This window comes from Sinocyclocheilus anshuiensis, unplaced genomic scaffold, assembly GCF_001515605.1.
Source record: "Sinocyclocheilus anshuiensis isolate Anshui unplaced genomic scaffold, SAMN03320099.WGS_v1.1 scaffold1136, whole genome shotgun sequence".
In the NCBI taxonomy this organism is placed as follows: Eukaryota; Metazoa; Chordata; class Actinopteri; order Cypriniformes; family Cyprinidae; genus Sinocyclocheilus; species Sinocyclocheilus anshuiensis.
This window is the reverse complement of record NW_015548521.1, coordinates 66,356-78,552: the sequence shown is the minus strand read 5'-3', so window position 1 is coordinate 78,552 and position 12,197 is coordinate 66,356. Positions and strand designations below refer to the sequence as shown.

Genomic DNA, 12,197 nt, shown 5'->3' with positions numbered 1-12,197 from the left:
GGGGGGGGGGCATATCTTTTAAAGAGACTGTACACTCTAAAGGGATTTTTCATCCAAAAATGAAAATCCTGTCATCATTTACGCAGACCGTTTGACTATTCACAAGACAGGCGTTTCACAAGACAAATTCTTTTTGTGTTTGGAGCAACATGAGGGTGAGTAAGTGATTTCAGAATTGTAATTTTTGTGTGAACATTTAAAGAATGTTTTGTCAAGCAACCTAAATTCTAAACAACTAGTTTTACTCTTAAGGTCAATAATATGATTTAAGCCACTTCTAATGACTATTTCTCTTTCAAGTCAGGTACAACATTTCCTTAAAGCAACAATGCTATATTTCCTGTCTTTACAGAATACTGAGAACCAGAAAGCAGCAGGTTTGCGGAAGATTTCGACTATTAATCGAGCAGTTATGCGCTAACAGACTCCAATAGAAGGAATCACATCACACCTGTCTTGCGTTCATTGCACTGGTTACCGATTAATTATCGCATCCAATTCAAAATTCTGCTTTTCGTGTACAAAGCTCTAAACAATCTTGCTCCTCCATATCTCTCTGAGTTGATTATAGTACACAACCCAGCAGCTAGATCACTCAGATCACAGACTAAGCATCGGCTTGTGATTCCCAGAGCTAGATTGAAATGCAGGGGTGACAGAGCCTTTGCTGTTGCTGGCCCCAAGCTATGGAACAATATGCCATTATTCATCAGAATAGCTTCTCCAGAGTTTAAAAGTCTTTTAAAAACGTATCTTTTTTCCCATGCTTTCAATGTTTTGTGACTGTGGATTTCTAATGACGTGTTTACTCTATTGTGTGTTTGGATCAATGTAACTGTGTACAGCACTTTGGTATACTAAGGTTGTTTTAAAGTGCTTTATAAATAAATTGAACATTGAACATTGAATAGAACCTTTGTGCTTCTGCACTGCAACTCCAGTCTCCCCGAGACAGCAAGATGAGTTACACAGTGCATGGAAAGATACATGCATAAGAGTGAATCACAAATCAGTTACGCACTCTTACTTACCGGCGTAATGAGCGAGGAGTAAGGCTTGATCCTGATTAACAGGAAATGAAGGAAAGGAAAGCAAAGCCCTGGTTTCTCTATTGCTATTTTGCCTTTTCTCTCTATTCGACACTCTGCCATGCCTCCTAATTCATGGGTGAAGGAGAAGGCGCTGAGATCATCTTCATGTCCTAACCTAAGGGCATGATGAAGGGCTCTACTCTGACTTGATTCATTAGGACTCTATGTAGCCTCTCGCTCTGCTGTGCACTTATGTGTGCACAAGTGAAACTGACTGGCCTCCAGTGAAGGACGGCCAATGATGAATGTAGAGCACAGGAGGAATTCGCACTCAGTGTTTGCGTGATATGAAAATGGGACAAAAAGTTGCATGAACACAAGTGAGGGCAACCAAATGAGAACGCTAGCTCTTAAAAATAAAGGTGCTTCACGATGCCATAGAAGAACCTTTTTGTCTAAATGGTTCCATAAAGAACCTTTAACATCTGAAGAACCTTTCTGTTTCACAAAACGTTCTTTGTGGCGAAAAGAAGGTTCTTCAGATTATAAAAAGGTAAGAAAGAGATGGTTCTTTAAAGAACCTTTGACTGAATGCTTCTTTGTGGAACCAAAAATGGTTCTATGGCATCACTGTGAAGAACCTTTTAAGCACCTTTATCTTTAAGAGTGTACTGAGATCCCAATATAAAACACATGGTGAACAAAACAAATACAAAGAGACTCCATACAAATGTCAGGAATAAATTGTCACCAATTAAAGAAACGTGTATGTATTTTGTTAGCCTACACTTTATTTCAATAAGGTGTCCTTGGTACAGTGTAATTATACATGTGAGTAATATCAATTAACTATATGTACTTACTATATGGTTAGGGTTACTTGCATGTAATTATGCATAATTTATTGTTGTTATTATAATAGTAAGCACGTGTTACGTGTAACAAGGACACCTTAAAATAAAGTGTTACCATGTGTTTTATATCTGGCGCTTCAAAAAGGAGAAATAAGTCTGATGCTTCAAATGTGAAGCACTTTTCAAGCTATTAAATGGCATTCTGAAACAAAACGACTGCTCAGGCTAAAGAACTCACTTTGCCACGGCTCTCCGCGCGGTGATGCTGGCGACGATGATGCTCTCGGGTCTCGGCATCGCCACGGCTTTGAACGTGCCCTGCCAGAACTTCTCAAAAAGCAGCTTCTCTCCCTGAAGTGCACCTGCCATGGCGTCACGATGTTTTAGGGGTGAATACCGAGAAGAACCGAGTCGGTTTTGTGCCGTAGTTTCGATGAATCCTCAACACGGTCGATTTGTGTAGGCGGCTGAACGAGGGAGCTGTCCAAGTTCTGAAACCAGCGGAATGTTTGTGGCAGCGATCAGCTCCTTTTCCCGGTGTTTGTGCTTGTCTTGCGTGAAGAGTCCGATTTAAGCTCTCTTCAGAGTCTGTTTTTACGTTTCCCCCATCAGTTTCATGACGACGGCGGCCAGCTTCTATTAATTGCCTCTGCGTCCCTTTTCGCGCATCCCGCCTTCAAGTCAGTTTAAGAGTCGGAAGCCACCAGCTGAATCGCTTTTTCACAATATGCATTGAACTCCCAGTAGTTAGAAATTACATACACGAGCGTGCATAAGTCCAGTGCCAGCGTATGTGGACGGAAGAGTTCTGACAACCTCAGCTCGCTCGCGTCGCGATGTGAGAAACTCAGCCGATGCTGGCTCGCTTTTGTTGCGGGCACCTTGTGACGTTAAAGAAGAGAAGACTATAGGTCACAGGGAGCGTGACCATCCCTCCGTGCTCGTTCTCTCTCTCTCGCGTCCTCTGACTTGAACAAAAGACGGTGCCTGTTGCCTTAATCAGCATAACAAAAGAGGCAGGGGTCGGCGCAGAGGCAGCAGACGGAGCATGTGTCAGGCACAATACTTCCGAGGCAAAGCATTTCCCCCATTAGCCCTCGAGGCCCCACAGTAAACCACCCTCCCTCTCCCAAACACCACCTGTCACTGAAACCCCACCTGCAGCTGCAGAGTGCACAGGTGATAGTACTACAAACAAAAGCAACAAGCCTCCTCATTTAGTGCCTTTGTATCTATGTACACTCTTCATATGCAAGTCATTCTTTCAGTTTGAAAGGCATCACTGAGTCAAAAGTATGGACACATAGGTTCATTCTTTAGAACTACTATTGTTCACATTTTAGAATAATTGTTCAAAGTCATTAAAGCGATAAAATGTAAAAACTTTGCATTGGTCAATTATTACAAAATAAAAAGATATATCTTTGTTTGGCAACACTTTGCAATAAGGTTCATTAGTTAACTACATTAGTTACCATGAACCACGAATTAACAATACTTCTACAGCATTTATTAGTCTTAGTTAATGTTAGTTTCAGCATTTACTAATGCATTATTAAAATCACAAGTTGTGTTTGCTAACATTAGTTAATGTACTGTGTGCTAACATGAGCAAACAGTGAACTACTTGATTTTTTAACAAAAATGAATAAATAGTGTAATAAATGTATTGTTCATTGTTCGTTAATGTCAGTTAATACATTAACGAATGTTAACAGATAACACATTTGTAAAGTGCTCACCTTTGTTTTAGCTTATTAAAAGATTCTAAGCATTTCCATTGAATAATTAAGATCCTGAGAACTATACAATCATGTGACTGTGAAGTAATCAACTTATAAAACACTAAAATATGAGTAACATTGTATGATATCCTTCATTAATAACAAAACAACCATAACTTAACCCTTAAATCCCGGTGGTATCCTGGGGAATATACAGACGTTTGGTCAAATTTACATTGTAAAGCAACTACTTTAGTGACATATAAAAGTCTGGATTAAATGTACCATTTTGATCCAAAAGTAACATGGCTGCATGACGTGAGAAGACTCATGGAAAATTATGCTTTTTTTTATTTTCATAGGAGATACAAACTGTAGATTTAATAAAATTGCAAATGGTTAGGACGAAGCCTTTTTGCATTTACTGTATAGAATTTATCTGTTAAAATGTATCTGTTATTTATCTGCATTTGCATATTTTATACTTGTTAATGACTTAATGATAGCAAACATAAAGTGTTACAAAAGTATCAGTTTGACACATTTGGCAAATTTATCAAAATGTGATAATAGATGACATGAAGGTGTTAGTGAAGGTATAGAAGAATGAAAAAGTAGTATGCTGAAAGGAATATGATGAATTTGCCACACAAGTGAAGCAGCTGAGCTTTCATCATAAGCATACATAATAAGTGTGAAGACACAGGCTGGTATGATAGCTGCCATTCATTAGTTCTGCTTATTTTAACAGCTAACATGAAACTCCATGTGCAATGCCACCATCCACTCGATTATAAAGGAGAACCACATTGTAGTGATATGAATGAGGATTAAGCCTTGGCACGCTTCAGTTGAACCAAATTCAAAGATTAGTTCATCTTAACATCCCATATGTTATGTTTATACAGCTTTTCTTTAACATGACTGTGTGCACATATCAAAAGCATTTTTTTCTCTATGTATCAAATTACAAGTTTTTTGTTCTTTGCATTAGCTCATTTCTGAATAAAATATGAAAAAAATCTATTTATAAAATTATTTTTTAATAATTATTTCCCTACTTTTTAAACACCCAATGAAGATCTTATGAGCCCCTTCCCTATGTAAGAAAAAAAAACAAAATGCTAGAGTGCAAAAGCTTAAAAGAAATGTGGAGTCCAATTTTCTTTTACTGTAGTTCAATACAAAACTTTAATCCACTCTTAATCCACTTTTTGGTTATTTGATTTTGGAACTGGCAGGTGTCACGATCTGCTACGGTGCGGGAACACGGAGCAAGGAACGAGGAGACCAAGAGTACAGAAACCAAGGAATTTATTCATCTTCACGGGGAATCACACGTAGCACTGTAGACACAAACAATACCGGACCCTGGAGCACACACAGGGAACACTATTTATACACACAGGAGAAGGGGATGACGAGACACACCTGGGAGCAATGAAACATCATGGGAAACACCTGGGACAAATTAAACATGGGAAAGGAAGGCACATGAGGAAAACAACCACAAAACACGGAACAGAGTCTGACAGCAGGTACTTGCATGGAAATTTAAATTATATAACCTTCAAATCATCCTGCATGTAGAATATTTTTTTAAACATATACAGTATTTAACACACAAAACATTGTATCATGGCAAAAGGTAATGTAATGCAGGGTTATTAGTTACCTAAAACCAGAAACCGTTGCTTGAAATAAACATTTTTTTATATATATAAATTTTTAAAAAATTGCATTTCCCATAGTTTCCGAGGCAGAATTTCTCATTTTTATTCTGTTTAACTTCATATATATATTTTTTATTTTATTTTTTTTTTTTTTAATGAAATTATGACATCTCCTCATATTTTGCATTCTCATATTAAAAGGCATTGAGTTTTGGCTGTCATAGCATCTCTTTTTCCTCCCCGCTATCATGTCCATTACTAAAGCCTGGCTCTATTCCTGTCACCACATGAAACAGAATTGTGGGTAACTGCTCAATCCTGTCAGCTTTTGTTTAATTCCAGTAGTCAACATGTCAAGAGATGGGATGCTCCGTACACAGCATAAGGATGGGGGAAAAGGCTACATGAATCACTGACAGAAATAAACTAGCATGAAACATCATTCTAGATACAAACTGCCAGGGCAAGATGTTGATTCATATTTAATTTCCTTTGAGTGCATTCCTGCATGAAATACCGTCGAAATGCAAATTCATTTTGATAACTTTATATTGATGACTGAGAGAATGGACTGACATCATGTGACATCATCTTCTCATCTCTGGGAGAAAAAAAATATGTTGTTACTCATTACTAATTGCATGTTGTAAAAAGGCATATTCATTTGATTTCTGTTAGTAAGTTGTATTGGCAATTTTAAAATGTACTGTAGGTGTCACACTTATGTTCTTCTTAGTTGTGTTTTCATTCCTCGTGTTCTGTGACTTAACCCTGCGTCCCAATGTGCATACTATACCGTCGAAATGCAAATTCATTTTGATAACTTTATATTGATGACTGAGAGAATGGACTGACATCATGTGATTTCATCTCTGGGAGAAAAAAAATATGTTGTTACTCATTACTAATTGCATGTTGTAAAAAGGCATATTCATTTGATTTCTGTTAGTAAGTTGTATTGGCAATTTTAAAATGTACTGTAGGTGTCACACTTATGTTCTTCTTAGTTGTGTTTTCATTCCTCGTGTTCTGTGACTTAACCCTGCGTCCCAATGTGCATACTATCCACCCTATCTGCCCTAAATAGTATTGAAAATGACTAATATCACATAGAATTTAGCATGGATAGTATGTACATTGGAACGCAGGCCTAGTTTTCCCTCGTGTTTGATGGTATCATTATGTTCAGGTGTGTCTTGTCAATTATCCTCATTTGCCCTCCTATTTAAATTGTAGTCAGTTCACTGTTTCTTTGTCTGGTATTGTTGTTGTTTTGCTGCGTGTTCCCTTTGCATCTATGGATTATCATCTGCTTGGATTCTAATTAAACTCTTGTGTGTATTACTTTCACCGTCGTGTGCCTTCCCTCTACACGAGCGTGACAGTAGGTTTGTTGGAATGGAATGGAAAGAAAATATCTCACTAATTCTTGCCTTCACACAGACATTCACATTTCAATATGCAAATGCAAAATATCATACACTCCAAAATAGCATAACTAGTTTACAGTAAAACAGACTTGATGGTGCGAATTACAAATATAATTAAATCAAAGTGGCAAAAATAGCCAAACCAGCTGCGATGTTGTCACAAATCCGTTTACTCACCACCAGAGGTCACCCGCTCACTACATGGACTCACACACTACACAGACTGTTACACTATACCCTGGACTACATTTCCCATCATCCATTGCACTGATTGCACACAGCTGTAACCAATCACACGCTCACCTGAAAGCTATCACACACACTATACAACATCCACCCAGATCCTGCTCTAGTCGTTGAGTATTGTCTGCGTTTATTACTCTCCTAGTGATAGCACTTTACGGAGCCAGTTCCAGTTTTCCTAGTTTAGTCATAGTCTCGCCTTGCCTGTTTTCCTGTGTCCAGATTCTTGCCTGTGTTTTCGGATTACCCTTTTTGTCTTGCTGTTTCGGACTCTGTTTGCCCCTGCCTGGATTATTGCTATGTACCTGGATTATCTCTCTTTGCCTTGCCCTGTTGGATATTGTTCACCGTCGATCGACCCATGCCTGTTTACTGGACTGCTCTTGTGTTTTGCCTGTACCATACCTGTTCGCTGGTGTTTCGACCCTGCCTGTGTTTGTGACCACGTCTTTTAATAAAAGCTTTGCAGATGGATCCGCACGTCTCACGTCTCGTTCACCCTGTAACCGATGTCCTGAGCATTCTTCAATTAGCACATTTCACTGTGATTCACACACATACGTACCCCAGTCTGCTCTATAAGGACAAATCATCTGAAATCAATAGCCCTCATCCCCCGTCTACCAGTGATCTCTATCATAGTGAACAAATTAAATTGTAGCTAAAGGCAATCAGTTAATGAACCAGCAGTCTTGAAGCTCATTCCGTATCTTTGTCTGTCTGAATGCCACTGGATGACTTTGCACTGAAAGTCTGATTGGATTATTCTGGAAAATACACACAGTGGAGTCTGAGAAAGATTTTTTATTTTTTTTAAATCTGGAAGTAAATAGAATTGTTTTGCCTTTTAAAATATTTAAATCAAATGAATGTTATGATATAAAATGAATAGGAAATATATTCTGAAGTAAATACTTTCTCTACTCAAATAAGCCAGTTTGTGACATGGTAGGTCAAAAATTCTTCATTTCATTGAAGCACAAGATGCTGAACATTTGTAAATCTCGCTGATAACATGCATCGACAGTCTACATCAGCTTAACGTCATGCTTTCAATAAAGCAAAAGGAAAGATATAAAATTATATCCCATTCAGAAGTTTGGGGTCAGATGTTTTTATGCTTTTGAAATGTTCACCAAGGCTGCATGCTGTATTTATTTGATCAAAGTACACAAAATCTGCAATATTATGAAATATTGTTACAGTTTAAAATTTCATTTATTCCTTTGAAAACTGGAGTAATGCTGAAAATTCAGCTTCGCGATCAGTGTCACACAATCCTTCAGAAATCGTTTAACATGCTGCTTTGTTAGTCATGATATATTTCTTAATATTACAGTTGAAAACAGTGAAGTTGAAATCTGTACTGTCACTTGCAATCAATTTAATGCATCCTTCTGAATAAAAATGTTAATTTCTTTAAAAAAATATATCGTATTTCCATTTTGTGAATAATAGTGCATATAAATAGTTTCAGTTAAACTTTCCGCTCAGACTGTCAGGCTAATATTTTCACTATATGCTAATATATTATCTAGAGGTCTCAGACTTTAAGACACCATTATATATGCACCATATATACCCCACGTTTACATAAGATTGCCGTTGTTGATACAACACTCAATACGACACTGACTGCTCATCTACTGTAAATTTTCTTTTGATTCAATTAACACCAAATTCTCAACTAATTTGCTGATTTCTTCTCCCTACATGCAAGAATCAACTGTTACTTCTTAAATTGTGGCCTTGCATAAATGCTTGTTGCAGCAGTTCTTTTACCCAATTGACCAGTTCCATAGTGTCACAGTTCTCTCACCATGTGCAAAGCCAGCATTATAGCCCCCAAAAAAGTTATCAAATCATAAGAGGAGGCAATGAAGCAAAACTTACCCAGTACGGTTCAGCACAAGCAGGCAGTGGCAGCTTCTGGCCATATTTGCAGACATCTAGGTTTTGCCATTAGAAACAGCATTTATTGCCGTTTTTGCATTTATCCAGTTACAAACAGTTGGTATTCGTATAGCCTGTGTCTGTAGAAAAGTGAAAGATTCAATTAGCTAAGTGCTGAATGTGATCTTAGATAGTAGGTTTCCTAATGGATTGTATGGTATAGAGCATATGATGATAACTAAAGTTCTGGGGAGGCAAAAAAAAAAAGAAGTTCCGATAAGGATCATTAGGTTTTTGTTGGGAAATATAAATGCCAGTCATTTTTTGTTGATGATCAAGTCATGTCTTTCCACTCAGGCTGCGGCTGATTCTCGCATATCACAAACTAGCGTTTAATGAACCCTACAGTTCATGTTTTTAAAGGTTAAATTCAAGTTAAATAATGCTCTACAGTTTTCACTTTGCATTTTAATAACAGCTGATTCATTTTAAAGGAAAAGTTCACCAAAACAAATGTAGATGAGTTTGCTTCTTCACCAGATTTGGAGAAATGTACATCACTTGCTCAGCAATGGATGCTCTGCAGTGAATGGGTGCCGTCAGAATGAGAGTCCAAACAGCTGATAAAAACATCACAATAATCCACAAGTAATCCAGTCCATCAATTCAGGTTTTGTGAAGTGAAAAGCTGCGACTTTGTAAGAAACAAATCCATCAAGGCGCTTTCAATCCAGTAATGCTTTCACCAGTGAAAGTTTCTTCTGTTAATAGATGCACTGGAGTCTTGTGGATTACTCTGTAATGTTTTTATCAGCTGTTTGGACACTCATTCTGACGGCACCCATTCACTGCAGAGGATCCATTGGTGAGCAAGTGATGTACATTTCTCCAAATCTGATGAAGAAACAAACCTCGGATAGCCTGAGTGTGAGTAAATTTTCATGTTTTGGTGAACTATTCCTAACATTGTCACATTACATTATTCGCCCTTTAGCAGACGCATTCTCATTCGAAGCATCTTGCAGTACATGTTCACTACAGGGACAAGCCTCTAGGAAAAAACTGGAGGTTAAGTGCCTTGTTCAAGGGTAAAAATGGTCGATGACGCCATCTGAGACCTGAAATTACAAACTTTAGCTTAGCAGTCAAGATCTTTAACCACTCAACCGCTCCATATTTTTTGTCACAGGCGCAACAAAACCTAGCTCAGTGCCGGTTATTTCCTTTAGAATGTAATTACTGCCACAACTTTTTAGTATTGTTGATGTTCTGCATACATGTATATATTTAGAAAGGTCCTTGGTGAGTAGATGAAGTAGCTCCGCTACCATTAGCTCTGCAACGGCATCTAAGAGAGCAGTCAAACATGGCAAGGGTACGAGGGACACATCCATCCCCTCGCATTAACTCGCTGTCATTCTTCTCTCACCTCAGGCTAGAAAGAGGAGACCTTTGGAAACAGAGCTGATGAGACATAGCCTAAGGCCAGGGCATAATGTTTATCAATTATGATAGTCGCCATTCCTAGTTAGGTTAATGGAAGCAGTAAATGGTAACTAAAGAGACAGCTTCTCCTCCATGGCAGGGTTAGGGTGCTATTTCGGGTGTTATTTTCTCTTAGTCACTCCCTTGCCGATGAGAGCACTTAAAGTCATCATTGTGGCTGCCGCTATGCTTGTAGCAATGTGTGCTATAGTTTACGTATTATTCTTGTTTGTTTCTTCCAGTAAATTAGGTTGAATTCTGTGACTAAACACTGTTGCTTCCATCTGTTTATTTATGCATTAACCGGTTTGCTGTTTATTGGACGGTGTGGCACCTCTTTCCGTCACAGTTTTCTCTATCTACAGGCTGCAAGCTGCATTTATGTATTATGCATAGATCACAGAATTACTGCAGTGGCTAAGCTGTTTTGCGCAGTCGCTTTGCCAAGTGACAGACAAATGGGAAACTATCATATTGCTGCTAGAATTGACAATTAACAGCATTATTTGGTCCTCAAACAGAGGACAGATTGTTTTATATAAAACTCGATGTGTAGCGTAACAGTGGAAATCGTCTACGCCAAAATGGCAACAGACAGATTATCGCAAATTACAGTCTTTAGCAGCCAACAAGGACACTCGATGTTTGTGTACTTTATCAATACATGTACTATATCAATTAGATATACTGAAACAGTTGAAGGCTACACCGCTTAATAAGGCCCCAGGCCCAGAGCAACCCTAACTGTTACTGATTAGAGATTATACATGATGAAAACTGTAGTTAGTAACATAATCTAGGCTTTTGTTTGTTGACTTTTCGTCTGTATTTAATTTTTTTGCAACCTATTATTTTAGGGCAAAAACTTATTAGTCAGTTTAATTTTAATCTTGGTTTAGTTTTATGGATTATGAATTTTTTAACTGATAGGAAACAAAGGGTTAGACTTAATGGAGTCTTATCGGACATGTTAAATATTTCTATAGGTTCACCACAAGGCTGTGTGCTTTCTCCTGTTCTATTCATATTGTATACAAATGATTTGATTGTCAGATTTTGTACAATAATAGTTATTTGGTAAAATATGCAGATGACTCTGTGCTTCTGTCTTTGCTGTCATATCCAGATCAGGAATATGGTCCGGTTTTCCGGTTTGATTTTATTTTATGGTGTAATAGAAATTAGAATTGAATGTGTCAAAAACGAAAGAGATGATCATCAATTTTAGCAGGAAAACACTTGCACCTCAAGGGGTGGTCATTAATGACACACAGGTTCATGTAGTGGAGGAATACAAGTATTTAGGAACGATTATTGATAATAGGCTGAAGTTTGATCAAAACACAGATGCAATCATTAAAAAGTCAAATCAAAGATTGTTTGTGCTGAGGAAGCTAAATTCCTTTAATGTACAGAGAGTCATTCTCAGGACTTTTTATAATTCATTTGTTGAAAGTATATTGTCCTTTTCCTTTATTTGTTGGTTTTCCTTATTGTCTACAAAGAACAAAAATCGTTTGCAAGGTATTGTTAATATACATTTGAAGGCGTTTTAGGTGTTCCCTTACGAAGTCTTACATTTTATTATGAACAGCAAGTGATGAGGATGGCACATAAAATTATAGGAGACTGCACACACCCTTTGAATGATTATTTTGAGTGGATGCCCCTTGGAAACCCCTAAAAAAAAAAAAAAAAAAAAAACATATGGAATGGATGTTATTGACATTAAAGTTATTATCATTCAGTTTTGTAATTTTTTTTTCTTCAGTGAATAAACCCTAAATACAACTGCTCAAATTAGGACATTACTGATATTGCAGGATTTTTTTCCCTGCAAATATATATATATATATATATATAT

At 37.5% G+C, this 12,197-nt stretch overlaps 1 protein-coding gene across 1 annotated transcript in view; it reads right to left on the bottom strand.

The window, feature by feature from the left end:
• Positions 1-2,290, bottom strand: part of LOC107656798 (serine/arginine repetitive matrix protein 4-like) — a 57,953-nt gene extending 55,663 nt beyond the window's left edge. The window contains exon 1 of the mRNA XM_016444744.1: positions 2,124-2,290. Coding sequence (XP_016300230.1) covers positions 2,124-2,254 — 131 coding nt within the window. The 5' untranslated portion in view covers positions 2,255-2,290. The remainder of the gene's footprint in view (positions 1-2,123) is intronic.
• Between the last annotated feature and the right edge of the window lie 9,907 nt (positions 2,291-12,197).